Genomic DNA, 23,054 nt, shown 5'->3' with positions numbered 1-23,054 from the left:
TGCTAGCCTGAGAATAGACAGTGGTAGCTAAACATCGAATGAGCTAAAACATTTGATGAGTGAGGAACAAAAAGTATGAAACCATACGGTCATAGCTTAGAACAGTCCGATTGAAGTCGAACGGAAATCACCCCCTCCCCCCTTTGTCAGTATCTGAGGCTCGAACCCACCACCTCCCGTATAAAGGGAAGGGTTTGATGCCAATGGACTACAAGGCCCTTGGCATCCATAAGCCATGGATGAGCAAGCTTTTGTTCAACAATTGAGGAAGTTTGACATCCAAATTAAATGCCCTTAGCTTGTACTAAAAGGACTACAAAATTTGCATTAAAACTTGAGCATGAAGAGATTTGTTTAGGTTAATTAGTCAATCACCAAATAACATACATGGAATGATGGAAAGTTCATATATAGTTTAGTGAGCATTAATGTGTGGTTTATGCCAAGTTTTCAACAACTTTAATATGTTCTAATCTACTGGGGGAACTCATTAGTAAGAAGGGAAACAAATCTAAAATATAGAATAGAGAACTATATGGGCAATAAAATGTCTAAATTAGCTAAGTATTGTAACAAATATAAATAAGTATAGCACAGATAGCATGTTAGGGTTATGTTTTGTAGTTTACTAACAATATTTGTTTGTCATGTATGATAAGAGAATAAGAGAAACTTAATTAGTAACATTAATGTATGATATGATGCAACTTAGATCAGTATCCAAATGAAATTGCAACCCTTCGAGCATCAAATACTGAAAAAGTCTTTTAAATTTCAAATTGTAACTAGGGCAGATGAAAGAAAGTTTATAATAAAATTTAAACACAATTCAACATAAAGACCAATGGAGGTGCATGCATATGCACAATCTGCATCTTTGGAAGCACACTAGTTAATGCTTGGAACTTATAGAATTGTGACAGAACAGCGGATCCTCACCACTAGAGTATATGCGAAAAAGTTGTTCACTGTACTTGAGAGCTAACCATATAGATTCCTCAGCAACAACTTCAGGTATTTCTGACATAGGCCTATTGAGTTTATTCTCTGGGTGGCCGTTAATGAGATACTTAGCCAATTCAACCCTGAAAAAAAAAGTACATAAATTCTTGATTCAAACATTATGTAACATCCAACTGGTAAATAGGCATTTCATTTGATGAACCCATAATGTCCTCAATGAGTTAAAGTAACAAATTATACATGTGATTTGAAAAGAAGAGTGCATATACAAATTTGTGCCCCACCAGAAAGATATGTATTAGATCAAAATAGAAAATCAGGAGGAAGTTGCACTCTTCATTCCCAAAAACATGTTAATTAAGACAAAAAAGAAGCACATTTCTACTTTGTATATATTCATAAACCAGAATGGAGCATGACCATGTAAAGCCATAGATCATTAAGATACAGATTGTGAACTTTATATTTACATACAAATAGTGAACATTATGTGTACGAATAGTGAATATTGAGTTACTCAAACATTATGTGTACGAATAGTGAATATTGAGTTACTCAATATTAGACTGTTAAATAAAGGGGTATACATGAAGTATGCTGAATAAGTCTAATTATGTTCTACAAATAATGATCCTCATATACAACAAAATGAACGTAGAATTAATGTCTAAATAATCAATCTCCCATCAGTTTGTACATGCTCAAATAATGAACCATATATACCCAAACAGTTAACTTTATGCACATTATGTGTAGAAATATTGAACATTGATTTATTGAATATTAGATTTTCAAGGAAAGGGGAATGGAGTATGCCCAATAAGTCCAGTTATATTCTACAAACAATTATTTTCATGGTACAACAGAAATTTACCTAAAATATGCATACCTAAATAATCAAACTTTAATTAGTTTGTACATGTTCAAATAATGAACCTTATATATACATATAAATAATGAACTCTTAAGTTATTTTCATACTATATATTTTGTATACATTCAAATGATGGTGAAGTATGTAACAGCAGTATGTTTTTTGATATAAATAAAGAAAGCATAGATGGATAAAAAGTAAAGTGGCCGGCTTTGAAATCATACCCGAATTGATCATTTGACAATGGTGCAGAAATTAGGTCTCTATAAAGTGCACAAAGAGCACTCATACAAAGTTGAGGATCATTTATTAATGTCAAACGCATCTCATTTTGATCTACCCATGCTCCGCTCCCATCATTTTGGGGTTTCAAGTTGAGGTCTGAAACTGTAGACTTGCCAACTGCAATGTTATCAACAGACATTTCATCCTCATCAAATCATCAATTTTGACTAACATTATATATAGTTACTTATATGAAACACATACACAATTAATTAACAACAAATAGGGCATATACATACATATATAGGCCAGAACATATAGTTTAAAAATAAAATAAAATCTAAAACACCATACCATTCTCATCAGCTGCAAGTCTTACAGCAGCATAAGAACTATTTTCCTCCATGAGAGCCACCCTCTTGTCCAACAAGACAGATCTTCTCTCAGAGACCTCTAGTCTCTCCTCAACTTCCGCTTTCCTAGTCTCCTTCAACTCTTGGATTTCTCCATTGACCCTCATTTTCCAATTCCCAAATTCTATCACAGACTCCTTGGCTTTTTTGCAATTCTCCATCTCCGTCTTCAGAGCATTTTCTCGATCAGTCAATGCTTTCTGGTCCACGGTTAAGTCCATTAGCCATGCAGACATCCTAAAAAACTCGACCACCTCCGAAGCAGACGAGCTTGCGGTGAGACAAGTGGGAAGTAAACGTCGCTGCTCCGCCATCGGTGAAACACAAACCTTACGGGAAAAAGATCGAATAAGTTGAATTTTAAAAACAAATAAATTATATGTATATTTTTTTTTTAGTTCGGACTAGTTATAATCGATGGCTGATATGTTACATTTGTCTAGAAACAGCTCTTAAGAGATTAAGAGATATCTTACTATATAAAATAGCCACTGATAACTTAATTTTAAAATTTTGTTCTACACAAATCTCTCTATTTTAAAATTTTATTTTTATTAAATTCCATTCCAATTTCCTAGGCACCTCTTCGTCTTTGTGTACAAGAAACTTCCTTCCTGGCAAACCAATGTTGAGTACAACACAAGCCAGCATAGAGTCATTAAGCTTCTATTTAAGTTTAGTGAGAAACAGCCTATAAATAGATGATTTTGTGGTGATGGGTGAAACCCATATTTACACTGTGAGAAGAAAAAACCAAGAAACATAGAGTCATTAAGCTTCTATTCAAATTTTAAAGTACTGTGTTTCTCATTTATTTTGCAGAAAAGGGAGATTATTTATTTCTCATTTATTTTGCAGAAAAAAAAAAAAAACATAGGTCATTAAGTCTCTATTCAAATTTTAGGGTATTCACTCTAGGAAAGGAGATTATTTGTTTCTCATTTGTTTTTTAAAAAATGGAGACTCAGGGAGGCAAAGCTTAGCATGATTAGAAAAAAATCGGCGAACAAAGAAAATGCCAAATAAACGAAGAAATCCAAAAACCTGTGTAGATTTGGTGGAAACAGCAGCAAGCAAGAAGAATCGCAATTTCTATGTGTCTTCCGGGAGGACGAGCGGAGGAGAAGATCAGAGGGCGGTAATCAAAGCCTTTAACCAACCAGATGCCATGGATCTCAACACCTGCACACAACGACCAACAACATCCCAATGATGCAGAAAAAGAAGAAGACGACAAGGAAAACGGCGGCCAATGGAATGTAATGGACTAAAACATAGACGTTTTGAAAACTGGACAAGAATATCGATGTTTCAATAAAAAAAATTATTAAATGTTTACATACATTTTCTCTCTCCTCTGATATATAACGGCTGCCGTATACCATCGTATATATACATTCCTCACCATACCCAACTTAAAATAAATCATCCCATGTGAAGTAAGACTGAAGGCTTTGGACTACTTTTTAGAAAAAAAAAATGACTGTATCGAGAAATGGTGCTTGGAAATTGGATTTTTTTTTTTTTTTTGCAGATTTATTACTTATTAATTCTAAAATCTGTGTGTATTTGAAAAAAAAAACTAGATATATCTACTTTTACTATACTAATAAGAGCCAAAGAGAGTTATGCCTAAAATGGATAAAAAAAATGGCGGTCAAATTATTTAATTAAATGGATGGTTCAGATGAATTATCTACTATACTAATAAGAGCCAAAGTTAGGCCTAAAATGGATAGAAAACATGGCGGTCAAATTATTTAATCAAATGGATGGTTCAGATGAATTATTTAATCAAATAGATGGTTAAGATAATTCAGATTAATATTATTAATAGAAATTACCTAATTTAACCTTACTTTTATGATTATCCGTTAAGTTTTCCGTTAAATATTCTCTTCTCCGTTAATATTCCGTTAACTTTTAACTTACCCATTAATTTATATAAGAAAGGTCTTAGGTTCGAACCTCATCTCAATCAAATTTGACATAACTAAGTTTCTCACTCTATTTTACTCTTATTAAATTAAATAAATTAGTAGCTACAACAAAAAATGATACATATGTATTTCTTTAATTTAGAATTATGTGTCTATAATACCTTTATTTGAAAAAATTATTCATTATCAAAAAATTAAATTAAATAAGAGAAATAATTCCATTAGTTATATTGTCTTTATTTTCTCTCATGCAAAGATTCTTTACATTCAAATTTATCAATTGATATTCATTACATTGTCCATTATCTTATTTTTACAATATCTTGTAATTAAATATAAAAGTTATAGTACAAAATAATGTTATATATTTATTTACCAAGTATTTTATTAATACTATGAAAAAAAAATTTAAATAATTTGAAGCTAATTATATTAACTACTTGGGGATTGGTTGACAAAGAGAATACTCAAATAATAACCCAACAAATTGAAGCGGAATCACTCTATTTTACTCTTATTGAACTAAATAAATTAATAGTTACACCAAAAAATGATACATATCTATTTCTTTAATACCATGAAAAAAGTAAAAAAAAAAAAAAAATAGTTTGAAACCAATCATATTAACTACTTGGGGGATTTGTTTGACAATAAAAGTACTCAAATAACCCATTACCCAGCAAATTGAAGCGAGAAACTACCTTTTTAATATCTTTGGAAGACATAATATTTTAAATTTTCAAATTTTTATTAATTAATTTAATCTTTTTTCTTAAACTATGGATTTCTTTATCCACAATAACTCATTCAACAATAATGGTTGAACCAAATGAACCCCAAGCAGAACACCTAAAGGAAAGTCCATAGCTCATATATCATAATCTCATTTGCATGACGTTGTCATCTATGCTACCAACAATATCCGAATTGCAAATAACACACTACCAACAAAAAAGAAGAGAACAAATAGTAAAGATGAAGATAATGACAATGTTACTCAAAAGAGAATTAAGAACACTTAAAAAAATTCAAATTAAAAGTAGTATTTATTTAGACTATCATTTTTAGACCAAATATTTAGATTATCGATTTTACAAGGTTGCAAACATTTATTTTAGTAATAATTATAATGAATTTTCTATATTATCTTGGATTCATATACTTTGAGTTAGATATTTAAATAAAAAAATTCGACATTCAATTACCCATGTATAAACTTCTCCTATATAATTTTGCATTGATATACTTTCAAATATTTATTTAAATATAAACATTGGCATTAACCCATTCGCACAATGCACGTATAAAACTAGTATATATTTAAGAGCCAAAGAAAGTTAGGCCTATAATGGAGAGAAAAAATGACGGTCAAATTATTAAATCAAATAGATGGTTCAGATTTATATTTTTTCTTGAGATTTCCTAATTGGGAGACTAAACTCGAGAGGGAGAGAATCTGACATGAGACTCCTTCCTTATTAATGTCGGAGAGTGTAATTTGAATCTCAACGTCTAAAAATCTGATAATTTAATGCGCTCCAATAACATAAAAACCATAAACAAATTCAAAATGAAGATGGGATGAATACAGCCAGGAGGGATGAATGTAATTTGTTTATATGTAAGATGAATTGTGTTTTTTTTTTTTTTTGTTTTTTTTTTTGTATTTACTAGTATTTTTGCACATGCGTTGCACGGAATGAATTTGTTATAATATTTTAAGAATATTTGGATTGATATACAATTATATAAATTATAACAATCGAATATTATATAGCGCATGTACATTTATTTGATTATAAGATTAGTGCAAAAGTATCACTCAATTAATTGAATAATATATGATTTGTTTGTTTACAATTATCTTTAAAAGATTGATATTTAATACTCCGTATAACTTAAGTAATTATATTATTACAAAAATAAATATGAAAAAATGATCAATAATTTAACTTTAATTATTACGGAGTATAAAAATAAATTGAACGACAAATATTTAGCTTAATTACAATAATAATTATTAGGCAATTATTATTAGTCGAGTAATAATAACTTATTTGGTTAAATGTTAAAGTAAAAAGTGAGGATAATCTAATTTATTCATTTGAGAAGATCAACGATTGCGGATTTTTAAAAATCAATGAAAAAAAAGTGGTGTTACTTTAGTGAGTGTATTCATTTATGAATTACGTTTAAAAAGATAAATTTTAAGGTAAGGTCGTTTACAAATAATGAGATTATCTTATATAGTTACTTTAATATGATAATCATTTTAAAGGTAACGCCAGATTTTGTTTTTTAATAAAAAATATATTATCTTTTGAAAGACAATGTCGAATTTTAAGATTTTAAAATTTTATTATGTGTTTGGTTTGGAAGATAGAATATAATATTAACTTGTTTTGTTAAATTTTATAGTAAAAAGTAATGATTAATCTAATTCATCCATTTGATAAAATCAATGTTTAAAGATTGTTAAAAAAAAAAAGGTGGGTTACTTTTAATGAGTGTATTCAATTCAATCATAACTTATTTTAAAAATGAATTTTAAAGGCGGTTAGTTCCTAAAACTTGAGATTATCTAATTATAATTTTATTTTGAACGCTAATGTATGAGTTTACTTTCGCGAGTGTATTCAACGTGACTTACTTTTAAAATGATAAATTGTATTTTAAGGGGATTGCTTTACAAAATGCATGAGATTGTCTTATTATGGTTATTTTAATACGATTATATTTTTAAACGTGAGATTATCTTATTATGACTAATGCGCACACCAAAATTATGTACATAATTGACAAATTTATAAACAAAACTTACATAATATATTGATTTATTCGTAATTGTATTTTGTATATATTACACGACAACAATGCAAGATGCCCTTACATCTATCATTCACAAAATATTAACTCCCATATTTAACAAGTTTTAATAGTTTGATATTTGAAATTAAAAAAAAAAACAAATGAAAAATAAACCAATTGAGACATGCCACATTAACCGATAATCTTATAATTAATGATAATCTATTTAAAGGTATTGTCATATTTAATATATCTTTTGAAAGATAATGTTGAATTTTAAGATTTTATTATGTGTTTTGATTATTATAATACACGATTATATTTTAAACATGAGATTATCTTATCATGACTAATGCGCACACCAAAAACGATCTGAGCACAAACGTCAAATGTGCACAAATGTTACACCCACAGTGCACACGACATAAACACACAACACACAATACAATAGACCATTACGACATAACGAGATATGATAAGACGGTGCACACACCTATAAATGTACATTAATGACAAAACAAGTATGCATGTGCATTTGACCCTCATTTTCCAATTCTGAAATTCAATCACCGACTCCTTGGCTTTTTTTAGATTCTCCATCTCTGTCCTCAGAGCATTTTCTCGATCGATCAATGTTTTTTGGTCCACGCTTAAGTCCATTAGCCATGAAGACAACCTTAAAAACTCAACCACCTCCAAAACCAACGAGCTTGCGGTGAGACAAGTCGGAAGTAAACGTCGCTGCTCCGCCATCGGTGAAACACAAACCTTACAGGAAAGATATCAAATAAGTTGAAGGTGAAATGGCGCACAAATCGATTTAAAGAACAGAAAATGGAAGAGGTAATCAGATTTATATATAGAAAATCAGGGCCGGTTCGGAGCGACTGACCCTAAATTTTAGGGGCCCCATATTTTTTTTAAAAAATAAAATTATATGTATATTTTTGTTTAGTTTTGATAAGTTATAATCGATGGCTAATATGGCTGACAAAAAATTATATGTATAATACACGATTATATTTTAAACATGAGATTATATTATTATGACTAATGCGCACACCAAAAACGATGTGAGCACAGCTGCCAAATGTGCACAAACGTTACACCCACAGTGCACACGACATAAACACACAACACACAATACAATAGACCATTACGACATAATGAGAAATGATAAGACGGTGCACACACCTATAAATGTGCATTAATGACAAAACAGAGATATAATTTCATTAGTTGTATTATCTTTATTTTTACCGTTCAAAGATTCCTTACCTTAAAATTCATTAATTAATTATATTCACTATATTGTTCATTGTCTTCTTTTTACACTATCTTGAAATTAAATATCAATGTTATACTCCGTAATACAAAATAATGTTATATATTTATTTACCAAGTATTCTATTAATAACTTAGAAAAAATAAAAATAAAAACAATTTGAAGTCAATAATATTAACTACTTGGGGAGGATTTGTTGACGACGAAGTACACATTCAAATAACCAAATAAATTGAAGCGAGAAACTACCTCGTAATATCTTTGAATTACATCACAGTTGTTTACTTTCAAGGTAAATTGTATTTATTTATTAAATATGATTTAAAATGTAGAAATTTTTATTATCTTATCTAATCTACCATAATGGTTGAACCAAAAGTAACTCGGGCAGAACACCTAAAGGATTGATATGCTTTTATGCTGATAATAATATGTAAATAGTAATTAGATCATTATCTGACTTAGCTATATTCAAAACGCATTATTAAAAATATCAATGTAGGCAATGGAGCATTGTAACACATTCGACTCATTAAAAATATATTGAGACAACTACATTGCTAGAATCAATATTTCAAATCCAGAAAATGAAGAAATTTCAAAAATAGCTACCCTTACAACATTCATTAATCCCGTACGGTACAGGAGGGGCAATATATGTACCGTTTTAAAAATTGAGGGGCAACATTTACACCACTAATAATTCAAGGGTGACAATGATAATTGACATATTATGGAATGGCATAAATTACAACTTTTTCTAAATCATATTTGAAAATAAGTAAATATATAGCATGTGTATGTGTCTTGTATTGTGATTTTTGTGTCTTGTGTTAAGAAATTTTGTACCTTAAGAGTATTGATTATGTACCTAGAATAAATTAAAATTTGTGTTGAAACATGAAAAACTAGAAATTACAAAATCTGTTAAAGCTTAAATATCAAAACGAAGTCGTTTTGATCTAGGATCCACAATGCTATGTGGACCCTAATCCACGATATAAATTGCTTATTACTGGACCTAGGCAGAGCCTAACTACTTGGGCTGAGGTCGTATACTAGGCTGCTTGGGCAAATTTTACTGTTGACCATGGTCTATGTAGCAACGTGGACCATGAAGTATGCTTCATTTTAATTGCACTTCAGTTTCATTTGACAATATTGCTATGTTTTTTAGTTTCATTTTCCTTCCACACTAGTTTCATTATAACAATATTAAAGTATCATTTTAATTCTACTATAGTTTCATTTGATAATATACATTTTTGCTTGAGCTCTATTTTTTTGTTTCATTTTCGACACATTGGTTTAATTATAGTAATGTTAAAGTATTATTTTAATTGCACTTCAGATCAATTATTTGACAATATATGTTATTATATAACTTTGGGTTTTAGTTTTATTTTCCACGCACACTAGTTTCATATAGCAATACTAAAGTACATTTTAATTATATTACCGTTTCATTTGACAATATTGTACTCTATTTTTTAGTTTCATTTTCCACACACTAGTTTCATTATAGTAACACTAAAGTATCATTTTAATTCTATTACAGTTTCATTCGACAATCATAGTCCACAAAGCAATGTGTAGACCATGGCCCACTGTATAACAATTCGGCTTCTTGTATCCATGAACAAAAAGGTATGATAATGAAAAACTAATCTATAATATTTAGGTAAGCTTTGTAGAATTTAAACTGGGAGAAAAAGTAGAGTTCAAGCCGAAAAGGAAAATTTAGAAATATGAGTTTGAAAGATGGGTATGAATGTATGATCTATTTATATTTGATAGGAAAATTTTAACAAAAATTTTAGGAAAGTGTCAAATAAGCCATTGAATTTATTATTTTTATATAAGTATTACATTTTTCAATATAAGTACATTTTACATTTTCATCTTGACTCAACCCATCTAATGAATAAAGATCCATGAGACAAACAACTTGAAATTATACTTCATGAGATCGAGACAGAAAATTCTCAAATTTTTCGAAACGAGGATTTGGAAGAAATGACAAAATAGTTGCTGAAGAATCATGACTCCTGTTAGTTGAGTAATTCACTCTCAGCTTCTCAATTCAAATTTGAATTGAGTGGCTGAGAATCTATTTCCTTATTCCTACTTGTATATAAATAGATAGCTTGTAAATGGTTGGAATGTGAAATATACAGTTCTCCTACGTACATTCGAGTTCCTACTTTAACATGGTATCAGAGTAATGGTGAGAGGGAGTGACCTACTGGGCATTGGTCGGAACAACGGGGCGACCTCACCGGAGAAATCTCGCCGTCATCGGAGTTGTCACGCGCCTCCACGCGCCGCCGCCCCGAAGTCCACGCGCCGGCGCGTGAGACGTTTTCCGGCGTCGTCTCCGGCTGATTTTTGGGTCGCCGGTCTCGTCTTAGTGAGCTGGTTATATCTAGGTATGGCTTATGTGGTGTTATGTTGATAGTGGTGTAGGGGTGGCGTGAGGCTGCGTTGGAAGGGTTTGCTCTGTTTGTTTTTGTTTGGGTTTGTGTTGAAGCCTTTGTTTTAGTTGGATTTGTGTTGAAGTCTTATGGCTGAGGGGAGGACAATAACAGTGGTGTCAACCCCATCTAAATTAATTGATGTGGTGCTTGCACCTGATGGGTCCAACTTTAGTGAATGGGAGTTTTTAATTATGGTTAATCTAAGTGGCATGGGAAAAGATGGACACTTGACAGAAGTATGTCCAACAACGGGATCTGCTGACACAATTAGTCAGTAGAAGAGTGATGATAAAGCTATTTTCTCTCGAATAATTAACTGTATTGACAAGAAAATAATTTTGTCAATGAAGCATTGTACAACTGTGAAAGAATTATGGGATCTAGTACATAAATGGTTTAGTGGGACATGCAACCTAAGGAGGTTGTATCAATTGTCTCAAGATGTCTATCGTCCTTCACGAAAGGGACAAGACATTAGAGATTACTATTATGAGTTTAAGAGTGCAAGTGATGCTTTGTGTGTTGTTATGCCCATCTCAAATAACGTGGCTGAAATGAAGAAACAGCGTGACCAACTACTTGTGTTTAGTTGGATCTCGGGGTTAGGTACGGAATATGATGTTCTGAAGTCGCAATTGTTGGGGGACAAAGAGTTGGAATCACTAGATCAAGTCTTTGTGAGGGTCCAGAATGCATCAGGTAACATTAGTAGTGAGGAAGTGTCAGAAAAACACGCTTTCTTATCGCAGGACAATATGGGTGAAGAGAAAGCACTGCTGTCACAAGGGAGTAGTAGCGATAATCGAGGTGGCCAATTCCGGGGGCGTGGTCGAGGAGGACGTGGTGGAGGACGCGGAGGACCGAGGGTATGTTATAATTGCGGAGACCCGAATCATTTACGTAATCAGTGTCCCAAACCATTTTGTTATGCTTGTGGAGACCCCGGTCACCTGCGCAATCAATGTCCGAAACTGGTTCGACCACAAAGGTTTGCTAATTCTGTTATGAAACCAGAAGGACATACAATAGTGGTGACTGATGAAGAATTAGCTTTGTTCAACCAGCTGAAGGTGCCTTCCTCGCAACCTCCAACTAATCATGATTCTGGGTCATCTCGTTCGGCTACGTTCGTCCAAACAGGTAATCCTGTCGCCTGTGTTTCTTCTTCTTCATCTCGAAAATGGGTCATTGACTCAGGAGCTAGTGACCATATGTCAGGTAATCCAAGTCTCTTTTCCACATATTTTCCTTTTGGTTGTGGTACTACAGTTACCCTAGCAGATGGTTCTTCCACCACTGTCTTGGGTAAAGGTAATGCAATTGCTACTCTGGGGTTATCCCTTTTGTCAGTTTTGTATCTTCCAAAGTTCCCTTTCAATTTACTCTCTATATAAGTCAGATCACTCGAGCTCTAAATTGTTGTGTGTTGTTTTTCCCTGGTTATTGTTTATTTCAGGATCTGTTGACGAAGGAGATTATTGGTAAAGGGAAGGAGACTGGTGGGTTGTATGTGCTGGATCAACTGGTTTCTCGTGGGGTTGCTTCTGTCAGTCTGCTGGGAAATACAACTCCTTTCCAATTACATTGTCGGTATGGTCATCCGTCTCTACCTACGTTGAAGAAGTTGTGTCCAAATTTAGAGTCTTTATCTGTGTTATAGTGTGAGTCTTGCGAACTTGCCAAACACTGTCGGGGGACTTATTTACCTCGGGTCAATAATAGGGTGGAGTCGTTATTTCAATTGGTTCATACGGATGTGTGGGGTCCATGTCGTGTGTCTTCAAAATCCGGGTTTAGGTACTTCGTGACCTTTGTAGATGATTTTTCGAGACATACTTGGTTATATTTAATGAAGTCTAGAGATGAGTTATTTACTATTTTCTGTAACTTCTGTGTTATGATCAGAACTCAGTTTAATAAAAATGTTCAAGTTTTGCGTAGTGATAATGCTCTTGAATCTTTCTCTAGCCCCTTCTCAACTTATATGAGTCAGAATGGCATGATACACCAATCTTCTTGTGTGGGTAGGCCTCAACAGAATGGCGTGGCAGAGCGAAAAAATCGTTATCTGTTGGAGGTCGCTCGAGCCCTGTTGTTTCAGATGAAAGTCCCTAAAATATTTTGGTCAGATGTTGTCCATACAGCTTGCTTTCTGATTAATCGACTACCGTCTAGTGTCCTCCGAGCCTAGGTTCCATGCCATCTTGTGTACCCCTCCAGTCCTTTGTTTCACTTGTCACCTAAAGTGTTTGGTTGCACCTGTTTTGTTCAAGATATTCGCCCCCAGAACGGTAAACTCGATCCAAGATCTCTTAAATGTATATTCTTAGGATACTCTCTTACTCAAAAAGGATATCGTTGTTATTCCCCTGAGCTAAAGAGGTATTTAGTGTCTAGCGATGTTACGTTCTTTGAAAATACCATATTTAGTGGGGCGGTGGTCGACCATCCAGACTATGTCACTGTGTCAACAGAGGATAATGAGTTCCTCACATATACTGTTACTGTTCCTTCCTCCTGGGCTGAGTCTATACCCAAGCCCCCTGTTACTCAAGTATATAACAGGCGGGCGAAGAAGGTTGTGCGAAAGGTGTCGTCTCGCCCACCAGTCAACTCTACCTTACCGCAATCTCCGTCAACTGGTCTTCCTGTTGCTCTTCGAAAAGGTAAACGTCGTTGTGTTCATCCTATTTCCTCATTTGTGTCTTACAATGCTCTGTCACCCTCTTCACGTGTCTTTGTGTCTCAGTTGGACTCTGTAGTTGTTCCTAAGTCTTTGAAAGAGGCCCTGTCTCATGATGGTTGGCGGTGTGCTATGGAAGAGGAGATGGCCGCTCTTGAGGAGAATCAAACTTGGGATCTTGTTGATCTCCCTACTGGTAAAGTTGCTATTGGGTGTAAGTGGGTTTATGTAGTCAAAATGAACCCGGATGGTTCTGTTGCTAGGTTGAAAGCACGCCTAGTTGCTAAAGGGTATGCACAAATGTACGGTGTTGACTATACAGAGACATTTTCCCCCGTAGCCAAATTGACTTCTGTACGAATTTTCATTTCATTAGCTGCCGTTAATCATTGGTCTTTGTATCAGCTAGATGTGAAGAACGCTTTTTTACATGGTGATTTGTCCGAGGAAGTTTATATGGAGCAACCACCTGGGTTCGTTGCTCAGGGGGAATCAAGGAAGGTGTGCAAACTGAAGAAGTCCTTATATGGTTTGAAGCAATCTCCGCGTGCGTGGTTTGGAAGGTTTAGTAGTGCGGTCGTCAAGTTTGGTATGCAAAGGAGTGCTTATGATCATACAGTATTTTATAAGCACACGGATTATGGTTGTGTTTTATTAATTGTATATGTGGATGATATAGTAATCACAGGGAGCGATGCTGGAGGAATTGATGCTCTTAAGTCCTTTCTCAAAGACGAATTTCACACTAAGGATTTGGGTATACTAAAGTACTTTCTGGGTATTGAAGTTTCCCGATCCAAGAAAGGCATTTTTCTTTCACAAAGAAAGTATGTGTTGGACCTGCTTGATGACATGGTATGCTGGGGGCGAAGCCATGTGACACTGCCATGGATCCTGGTGCTAAGCTTGTAGCTGGAGAAGGAGAAGCGTTTGACAATCCAGAGAGGTACAGGAGGTTAGTGGGAAAACTTAATTATCTCACTATCACTCGTCCTGATATTGCATTTCCTGTTAGCGTGGTGAGTCAATTTATGAGTGAACCTACGCAAACTCATTGGGAGGCAGCCGTCTGGATCGTGAAATATTTGAAGGGTGCTCCCGGGAAAGGGGTCTTGTATGCAGACTATGGGCACACTAGTGTTGAGGCGTTTTCTGATGCTGATTGGGCTGGGTCTCCGAATGACAGAAGGTCAACGACAGGTTATTGTGTGTTCGTGGGAGGCAACTTGGTCTCATGGAAGAGCAAGAAACAGAGTGTCGTAGCCCGGTCTAGTGCAGAGTCTGAGTACAGGGCCATGGCCCATGTCACGAGTGAGATTGTTTGGGTACACAGTATTTTGAGGGAGATTGGTGTAGAGGTGCAGCTACCGGTGAGTTTGTGGTGTGATAATCGTGCTACCATACACATTACTAATAATCCTGTCTTTCACGAGCGAACCAAGCATATTGAGGTTGATTGCCATTTCATACGAGAAAATGTGCAACAGGGGTTGATATCAGCGGTGCATGTTCAAAGTGCTGATCAGTTAGCTGATGTATTTACAGAGTCTGGGTAAAAGTCGGGTTGAATATATACGTAACAAGCTGGGCATGGTTGATATTTATGCTCCAGCTTGAGGGGGAGTGTTAGTTGAGTAATTCACTCTCAGCTTCCTTGAGTGGCTGAGAATCTATTTCCTCATTCCTACTTGTATATAAATAGATAGCTTGTAAATGGTTGGAATGTGAAATATACAGTTCTCCTACGTACATTCTAGTTCCTACTTTAACAACTCCAAAGATCAAATAACTTATAAATTGGAAGAGAAAATTGAAGATATATATGATTATATCTGGAAATGAAGGAAGGGGAAATCTGTTCGTTAACCTGATGCTTGCAGTAAAAAGACAATTACTAATTCAAAAAGAAGAGTCAACCTGATGCTTACAGTAAAAGGACAATTACTAACTCAGAAAGAAGAAAAGTTCCAGCAAAATGAAATGACAATGCCAGAAAAGATCGGATTACTATCCGGAAAAATTATTACACAGTGCACATGAAGAATGTGAACACCAGACAAAGACAATTAAACAAGTGAGAATGGAACTTTTCATCATTCAAGAAGCTTTTCATGATTCCCCGTCTAATTTGTCTATCATAGATTCACAGTAGTTGCTTATGCAAGAGCATGAAACCAAAACTTAAGGAGGAAACAAGATCATTTAAAATTGGCATCACAACAAATACACAGATTATATATCAACAACCAGTTGCATAAAATTCTGGGCAAATCTTAACTTCAGTTACAAAAGAAGAGTGTGGGATGACATCCTTTATTGGAAGTATTGGGAGTACTTGTATTTAGAAGTTAAAACAAAAGAAAAGGCTTGCTATGGGATAAGCTATCTCAACATTCTCTAAACTTACCAAATTTCCCATGTATAAAGAAAGAACAACCTCATAGTGAACCCCCATTAACCTAATAAACTCTTACCAAAATTAAAATTCAAGTTCAGACAAAAGACTGAACTTTTTGGATTGTATCAATCAGATATCCTCATTTCCACTCCAAGAATGTCTTTGACCACCTCATATGTCACAAATGCAATTGCTATGGAGGGAACCACCTAAGAAAAAAAAAACATAAGGTCACTTGTTTAGGTGCCACATAATTTTACTTTTTTTAATGAAATGGGATGCAAATCATGCAATAGACCAGTTTCTTTTGCAGTTTTCAAAAGAATTATATGATACAATGCCGCATATAGTAAAGTAAAGTTTATGTTATGGTTCATGATTATGGATTGTGAATAATACATAGTGCAATTATAGTTACACATGTTATTGCCTTAAAAAATTAGTAACCTATCAATGTTATTTATTTTATCTATAATCTTAATGATATATTAAACAAGCTTTACGAAACACCCCCTAAATAAATGTACTAAAATGGAAAAGATCAACACTCTGTACAGGTCAATATTTGATGACACAAACTCCAAACTTAAGAGTTCAACCAAAGTCCATTTCTTTTTAAAACAAGATAAATGCAGGGGAATTTATGCATACTGAATAACACTAACCTTGACTGAATTGGGAACCAATCCCTTGTACAAAGCTCCAAACCCCTCATGACGAACTGTTTTCCTGAAAGCATCCACCATACCAGTATACTGTGGTGGTGCCTTGCTCTTTCCATCACCAGTAACAACAGAAGCAGCACCTTTCCAACCTACCATCTGCATTCTTCGACGAACAACATCAAGAGGATAAGCAACTGTCTGGCCAACAGTTCCGGCAGCAGCCCCACAGGCAAGCTTTGTTGTAACACTCAACTCAGAGTCTTGAACAAGTCCAAATGGTCTAGTTTTGACCAACCAATCTTTTAAAGATTCATATACAGAAAAATTGAGACCTACGTATGGTATCTGCAAGCAATGTGGTTTGTATTAGTCTTTCAAGTTTCAGAGAGATTGAAGAAAATACCAGCATGTTGCCAGTTGAGATAAAATAATATAGGACACACATAGCCATCACAGGAATTGAAAAGAAATGACATCTTTAATTATGTGAGAGATGAAATTCACTGCTTACCACCCCTATTACAGAAGGAACCCATCCTCTATACAGAGCACGAGGCCCTTCTTCAACAAAAACTGTTCTAAGAGCATGAAATATTCCTCTATACTGGGTAGGAGATTTATCTGACTGCAAAATAATCACAGCTTAAAGGTGAATCACCAAAATGCTAAACACAGTTGACAGTAGACACTAACCAAAAAAGTAAGCACATACGTGCAGACTGCATAGTTCACATGTTACAAAACGCATCTTATACCTGGACAGTTAGCCGACCTCGTACCATGTCCATTGGATATGTTGCAGACATGGCAATAATTCCAGCACATGCTCCAGCACCAAGGCGTAAAATTGGAGTTAGTTCAGCCTCCTCTGTAAAAGGTAATAATCAACATGAGCCTCAAGAGATTTACTTGAAATCATGCTACTAATAACTCTCAGACCATCAAGAAAGTATATTGTTTCAAGAAATAATTGAAGAGTTATTGGGTTAACTGCTGGCCAAATTGTACATAGTATTGATTAATTTCCTTGAAGTTATCCTGCAATTGGTATTCCTTTTAACATAGAAAAAGAACATAGCAAGATGAACGTAGATTATGATTGATCAACTGAATTACAGAGAGATAGAGTACCTATATGAGAGTTAGCATAAAACTCTCCTATCCTATAGGTACTGACTATTGACTAATTACTAACCATTATTGTTATAACTATAGATTACAAAAGTATAATATGTCACATGATTCACAAGCAATTTCCACAGTGATAACAAAATGACAATCTGGCAAAGTGGCAAATTTTTCACATAAAGTTCTAGTGCTAAAAACCTCTACCAAACTAGTTTTACTTAATGCCTTTTTTTTCTAGGAATCATGCTAAAGTATCAACGCTCTAAAACGAAGGCAACAAATACCTCTCAGGACCAAAGTTCTTTGATTTCAATTTTCATATTTTCCTCAAAGTAGTAGTAATAATAATTAATAATAATAATAATAGTCATCATCATCATCCCATCATCATAATAATAATAATAATAATAATAATAATTCTACGTAATAATTAATAAATAAACATGCTTTGGGAGGGGAAGGGGTACAGTTGAACATTTGCACTCAACACCACAATTTTTCCATTAACTACAGTCGAACTGGTTAAGATTATACAAGGGGGAAGAATCCAGTGCAGGAATGCAAGATTATTTTGTCACCTACTTCAGAATAGCAATACTGCATTAGATAGGGAAAAGAAATTGAATTCATTAATAACATCAGTGATATTGAATATATTGTCAGTTTGTCTGAGGATGAAAATTCATGATTGGGAGTGTACACAAAGATATTTAGTATACAGTAATATTGAGGCGAATTGTGAAGAAAGACATACCATTTCCAGTTTGCTTGCGATAAAACCATAAAATGCCCCTGTATAATTTCCACAAAACGCAATGGAATATTGAGTACCAGTCAGAATAACCATGTGAATCAAAGAAATAAGTAACTAGCATAGAGCAATGAATCCAATGATAAAAGCAAATTACACAGCATAAAAACCTAGGGAAGGTGAAAACTAAACCAATACTCAACTTCTAAAATAACAGCTGTCTTCCCATAAAATGAAGCAAAAAAAATGCTCTCTTGGCATTAACTTAGCCTTGAGTTGTTAAATTTTAATAGTGAACTTGTATATAAGAAAAATCCTTCCTTTATAACACAGGTGCAAACATTCACAAAACAATCTTTAGCACTGATTCTTTTTCTTTTTTTTTCTATTTGTGGGAAACAAGCCAAAGTGGCACTTAATGAATGTTGGTTTCTCATTCCCTCTACCCATGGAAGGAAAAAAAAAAAAAGCAAAGCCTATTACTTATTCCATCCAGTAAACCATTGAATATGAGTATAGCAGACATTCAAATTATGTAATCAACAAGCAAACCACAGAAAGCACTAAAACATTGTCATGGAATACTTTGTGAAGAGCAAGAAAAATAATTTACTTGGATGCCTGCTCATAGCTAAAAAATTTGACAGCAGAGTTTGGGACAATTCGTGCACAATTGGTCCCATTTCCTTTGAACAATCCCCGAAAACCCTCAGTTCTCCATATGTATTTCAATCCTTGAACTGTGCCACTGTATTTTATGCTATGAGGATTTTGAACCTGGAAAATTTAGAGAATCAAAGGATTAATAAATAAGGTCATTCCAATCTAGAGAATATGTCTTCAAATATGCAGATACTCTCTGGAATTACCTGAAGAAGAATTTTTAGCCTTTCCAGCGGAGCAACTGCAGTGCGTGATCTGCAGCACAACCAAACAGGCTTAATCGTTTAAAGCACAAAAATAGTCATATTAATACATTACAGGCCAACTACTACTTCAAAAAATTCATAGTAACCGAAAATTTTGAACTCCAATATCTACAGAGCAATTGCACTTGTAACTAATTTAGCTGTTTTATAAAGGAGTAAAATACAAAAGCTTAAAAACTTTAATTACTGCTCGTGTAGAAAAATAAAAATCGAATAAAAAACATTTTAAGAAAAATTGGTGAACGCCGAACGCGTCTATTTATATGCATACAGATATACACAGGTACACATTCAATAGCGACTGGGAGAGAGGGAGAGAGAGAGAGAGAGAGAGAGAGAGAGAGAGAGAGAGAACTGACACTCCCCCAGCGATGCCGCCGGCAGCGAGGGACTTGCAAATACTGAGCAGAGCGGCGTGGGTGGGAGCCTTAACTCCTTCGCTAGCAATCTTGGCTTCCTCGGCCAGATTAACGATCGTCGACACGGCACTGTCGCTTCGCTTGCCTACGACATCCTCCGACGCCATTCAACAGCGCCACAAAAATCCTGGGCACCCTCCGGGAGCTGAGCCGCCGCACGAATCGTATTGGCCGTCGGGCGATTGCGAGGGATACAAAGCGATGGAGGGAGAGGACGTTAGTTCCTTTCGTGAGAAAAGTAAACAAAATAAAAATAAATGAAAATGAAAAAACGAACACCAAAAAGTAAAACTGGCTTCTGTATAGGGTTTTTAACTTTATACGCCATAGCCGCATGGGTGTATCCGCTAATAAGGGAGGATTATGGCCTTGTTTGGCAAAGGGTGATTCGTAAAATGATGTTTGGTAAAATTAATTGTTTAAATTTAGCGGTTATCATGTAAAATGACAAAAATATACAATAATAATAAACAAATAAAATAATATAATAATAATAATAGAAATAATATAATAATAATAATAATTAGAAAAAAAAAAAAAAGAGACAAAGGGCAGGTTCCCTCTAATTTTGTCTCACATTACCACAAAACAAAAGAGGGGCATTGAGACTCCTCTATAAACGCCCCTTGTACTATTTTCAATACCCATCCGAGGTATTTAAGGGAAGCCTCAACATTTCTCTACCTTGAGGCTTCCAGTATGAGAAAAAAAATTATTTTTTATAGAAGGGGCAGTTTGGGGAAAAGGCAAACTCAAAAAAAAATAAAAATTGTAGCGTTTAGGGTTTTAGCGGTTTGGAGCCAAACCGCTGATTACCAAACATTATAATCAGCGTTTATGGTCAAATTCATTAAAAGAAATGGCTGATCCGTTGTTATCCAAACATGCCCTATGTCCTTGTTTGACAATCAGTTATTAGCGGTTTGTGTTAGCGAATAAAGGATAGTGGATTGTGTTAGCGGGTTTGTATTAGTGAATCGTTTGATATTGTTAGCAAAGGATTAGGCTTGGTCGTGAATATGCAATGCAATAATGTAAGTGCGAAAATAAAAAGAGAGAGAGATTTTTATAGTGGTTCGACTATTAACGAAGCCTACTTCACTCTTCTTCCCAACTTGTGAAGGATTGCACTAATTTCTCCTTTCTTAGTACAATGCACCACACAATGTGCTCTCTTGATCACAAAGTCGGGCAGTCACGCTTCACAGGTTTTTCAACTTCTTTAAAGTTTACTCCGCCTCCTTCTACTTTCTCCAAATAGAGTTGGTTGTTTGATGAAATAAAACTTGTATCATCCAACTTGAAATCTTGTCTTAATGATCTTGAGTGAACACTTAGTAGCATAAGCTAGATTTCTTTCAAAAGCTAGGTTAAGCTTTGATTGCTTTCTCTCTTTCACCCACTAGCTAGATCGCTTGTAAATATTTGAACTTGTAGTTTGTAATATCAATTATGGACCAACAAACCCTGGTATGTCGACTCATACACCAGAGGATCTGATTGGAACCAACTGCCCTTGTAGTGAGGAGCCTTTCTGACTAGATCTGACCTCGGGTGAGTACCAATCAACTCGACCCGGGGTGTGCGACCTTTAGTGGCTTAAAGAGCCTTAATTTGTTCTTACTCTATTGTACTCGGATCCGACCTGAGAAGTTGACCTCGGCCCCGAGCCCTACACCTAGGGATGAGTGTCAGTCAATTTCGATGGTTTTTTTAATAACCAAAAAATATTATGAGACCCTATAACTGACTGAAACCGATCGATTCATATACATAACCGAAACCAACGTTTATCGGTCGATTTTGTTTAACTGACATAGTTTAACTAAAAGAATAATTAAAGTTTGCTCTGTAGTTTCTACTTTATACACATTAAATGATTTTTAGTCCCTAGATATGTGTTGAATCTTGGTTGGAAGGGTTTCTAGGTGTTGAACATTAGGTGTTGAACATTAATAGTTTTTTCCTGTACCAGATTTTGCAGTAGTTTCCTTCGTCATTACATGATAAAGCTAAAGTCAAATCCACTAATGCAATACTGATATCTAGCCAAGTTGCTATTACATACATCTTACTAAGGCGTGTTTATGTTTTTGATTGAAATTAAAGGAAAATTCACTGTACTGTTTTTTACTTGAGAATTTTAGACATTGACTTTTGATTTGCTAGCCAAATATATGTAGCGGTCCAAAGCTTCATTCATTTTTTTTTATACTAACACTAGAGATATTACTAAGACCAAATAGGAATAACTTACCCATGTAAATTACATGTTCCTGTTGCTTACTACAGTGCTAAACCTAAACATGTCTTTATGTCACAGTCACAGTTACCAACTTCATAAATTTTTTGCCTTAGTTTGGGATTATTTATTAGAATTATTTATTTATTAGACTTAGTTTGGGTACTAAACCTCATTTTTTATATAAATTAAGCCTTAATTTTTCGGTCGGTTATCGATTTTTTTGAACAAAATCGATAACCGACCAAAAAACCGAAATAACCGACTTTTTTGAACTGTATAACCGAAACCAAATCGATAACCGAAAATTTAGTGCGGTCCGGTTATCGGTGATCGATTTTTCGGTCAGTCCGGTTATTTTGCTCACCCCTACCACCTACACCCACGCAACTTCATACCAACCATATTTCAACATTGATTTCTCTAGAGTTTAGGAAATTTGTCGAGCCTTCAAGTATTTTTTTAGTTGGGTGAATCAGATTGATGGTAGTGTGCATCATTGGTTCCCTTTAGCGTAGCCCTCTCCCGGATATAAGTGAAAGAGATACGGCGATGATATGATTTTGACCCTTCTCTATCACTTCTTTTAGTATATTTTCAGCATATTCAAATTGTGCAAGTAATGCATACTCATTCTTATGATGCTATTCATGTTTGCAACTCATACACAAAGCCACCACCTTTAGATCCAATATAATTATTAAATTGAAACACCAATCACCCAAAAATAACAATAATATTGTTGACTTATTTTAGATTCAAATATGATTTTTTTTTTTTTTGTAAACTAGCATCAGTAACTCAATTGCACATAAGACACTACCAACAAAAAGAAGCAGACAGGCAATGAAGAC

The 23,054-nt window shown here is 34.4% G+C and overlaps 2 protein-coding genes across 2 annotated transcripts; both read right to left on the bottom strand.

Moving 5' to 3' along the window:
* Positions 1-2,402: 2,402 nt before the first annotated feature.
* On the bottom strand, positions 2,403-3,729 carry LOC116033314. Its single transcript, XM_031276066.1, has 2 exons — positions 3,520-3,729; positions 2,403-2,804 (listed from the first exon to the last, which is right to left on the bottom strand). Exon 2 carries the CDS (start codon positions 2,787-2,789, stop codon positions 2,403-2,405), a length of 387 nt encoding a protein of 128 aa, XP_031131926.1. The 5' UTR covers positions 2,790-2,804; positions 3,520-3,729.
* A 12,147-nt stretch (positions 3,730-15,876) lies between these two features.
* On the bottom strand, positions 15,877-20,242 carry LOC116033588 (mitochondrial adenine nucleotide transporter ADNT1-like). Its single transcript, XM_031276338.1, has 8 exons — positions 19,899-20,242; positions 19,480-19,528; positions 19,224-19,387; positions 18,614-18,651; positions 17,487-17,599; positions 17,243-17,356; positions 16,732-17,076; positions 15,877-16,275 (listed from the first exon to the last, which is right to left on the bottom strand). Exons 1-8 carry the CDS (start codon positions 20,063-20,065, stop codon positions 16,192-16,194), a joined length of 1,074 nt encoding a protein of 357 aa, XP_031132198.1. The 5' UTR covers positions 20,066-20,242; the 3' UTR covers positions 15,877-16,191.
* Between the last annotated feature and the right edge of the window lie 2,812 nt (positions 20,243-23,054).

Source organism: Ipomoea triloba, chromosome 10, assembly GCF_003576645.1.
Source record: "Ipomoea triloba cultivar NCNSP0323 chromosome 10, ASM357664v1".
In the NCBI taxonomy this organism is placed as follows: domain Eukaryota; kingdom Viridiplantae; phylum Streptophyta; class Magnoliopsida; order Solanales; family Convolvulaceae; genus Ipomoea; species Ipomoea triloba.
Note: the sequence above shows the minus strand (reverse complement) of the source record. Positions and strands in the feature narration are given on the sequence as shown.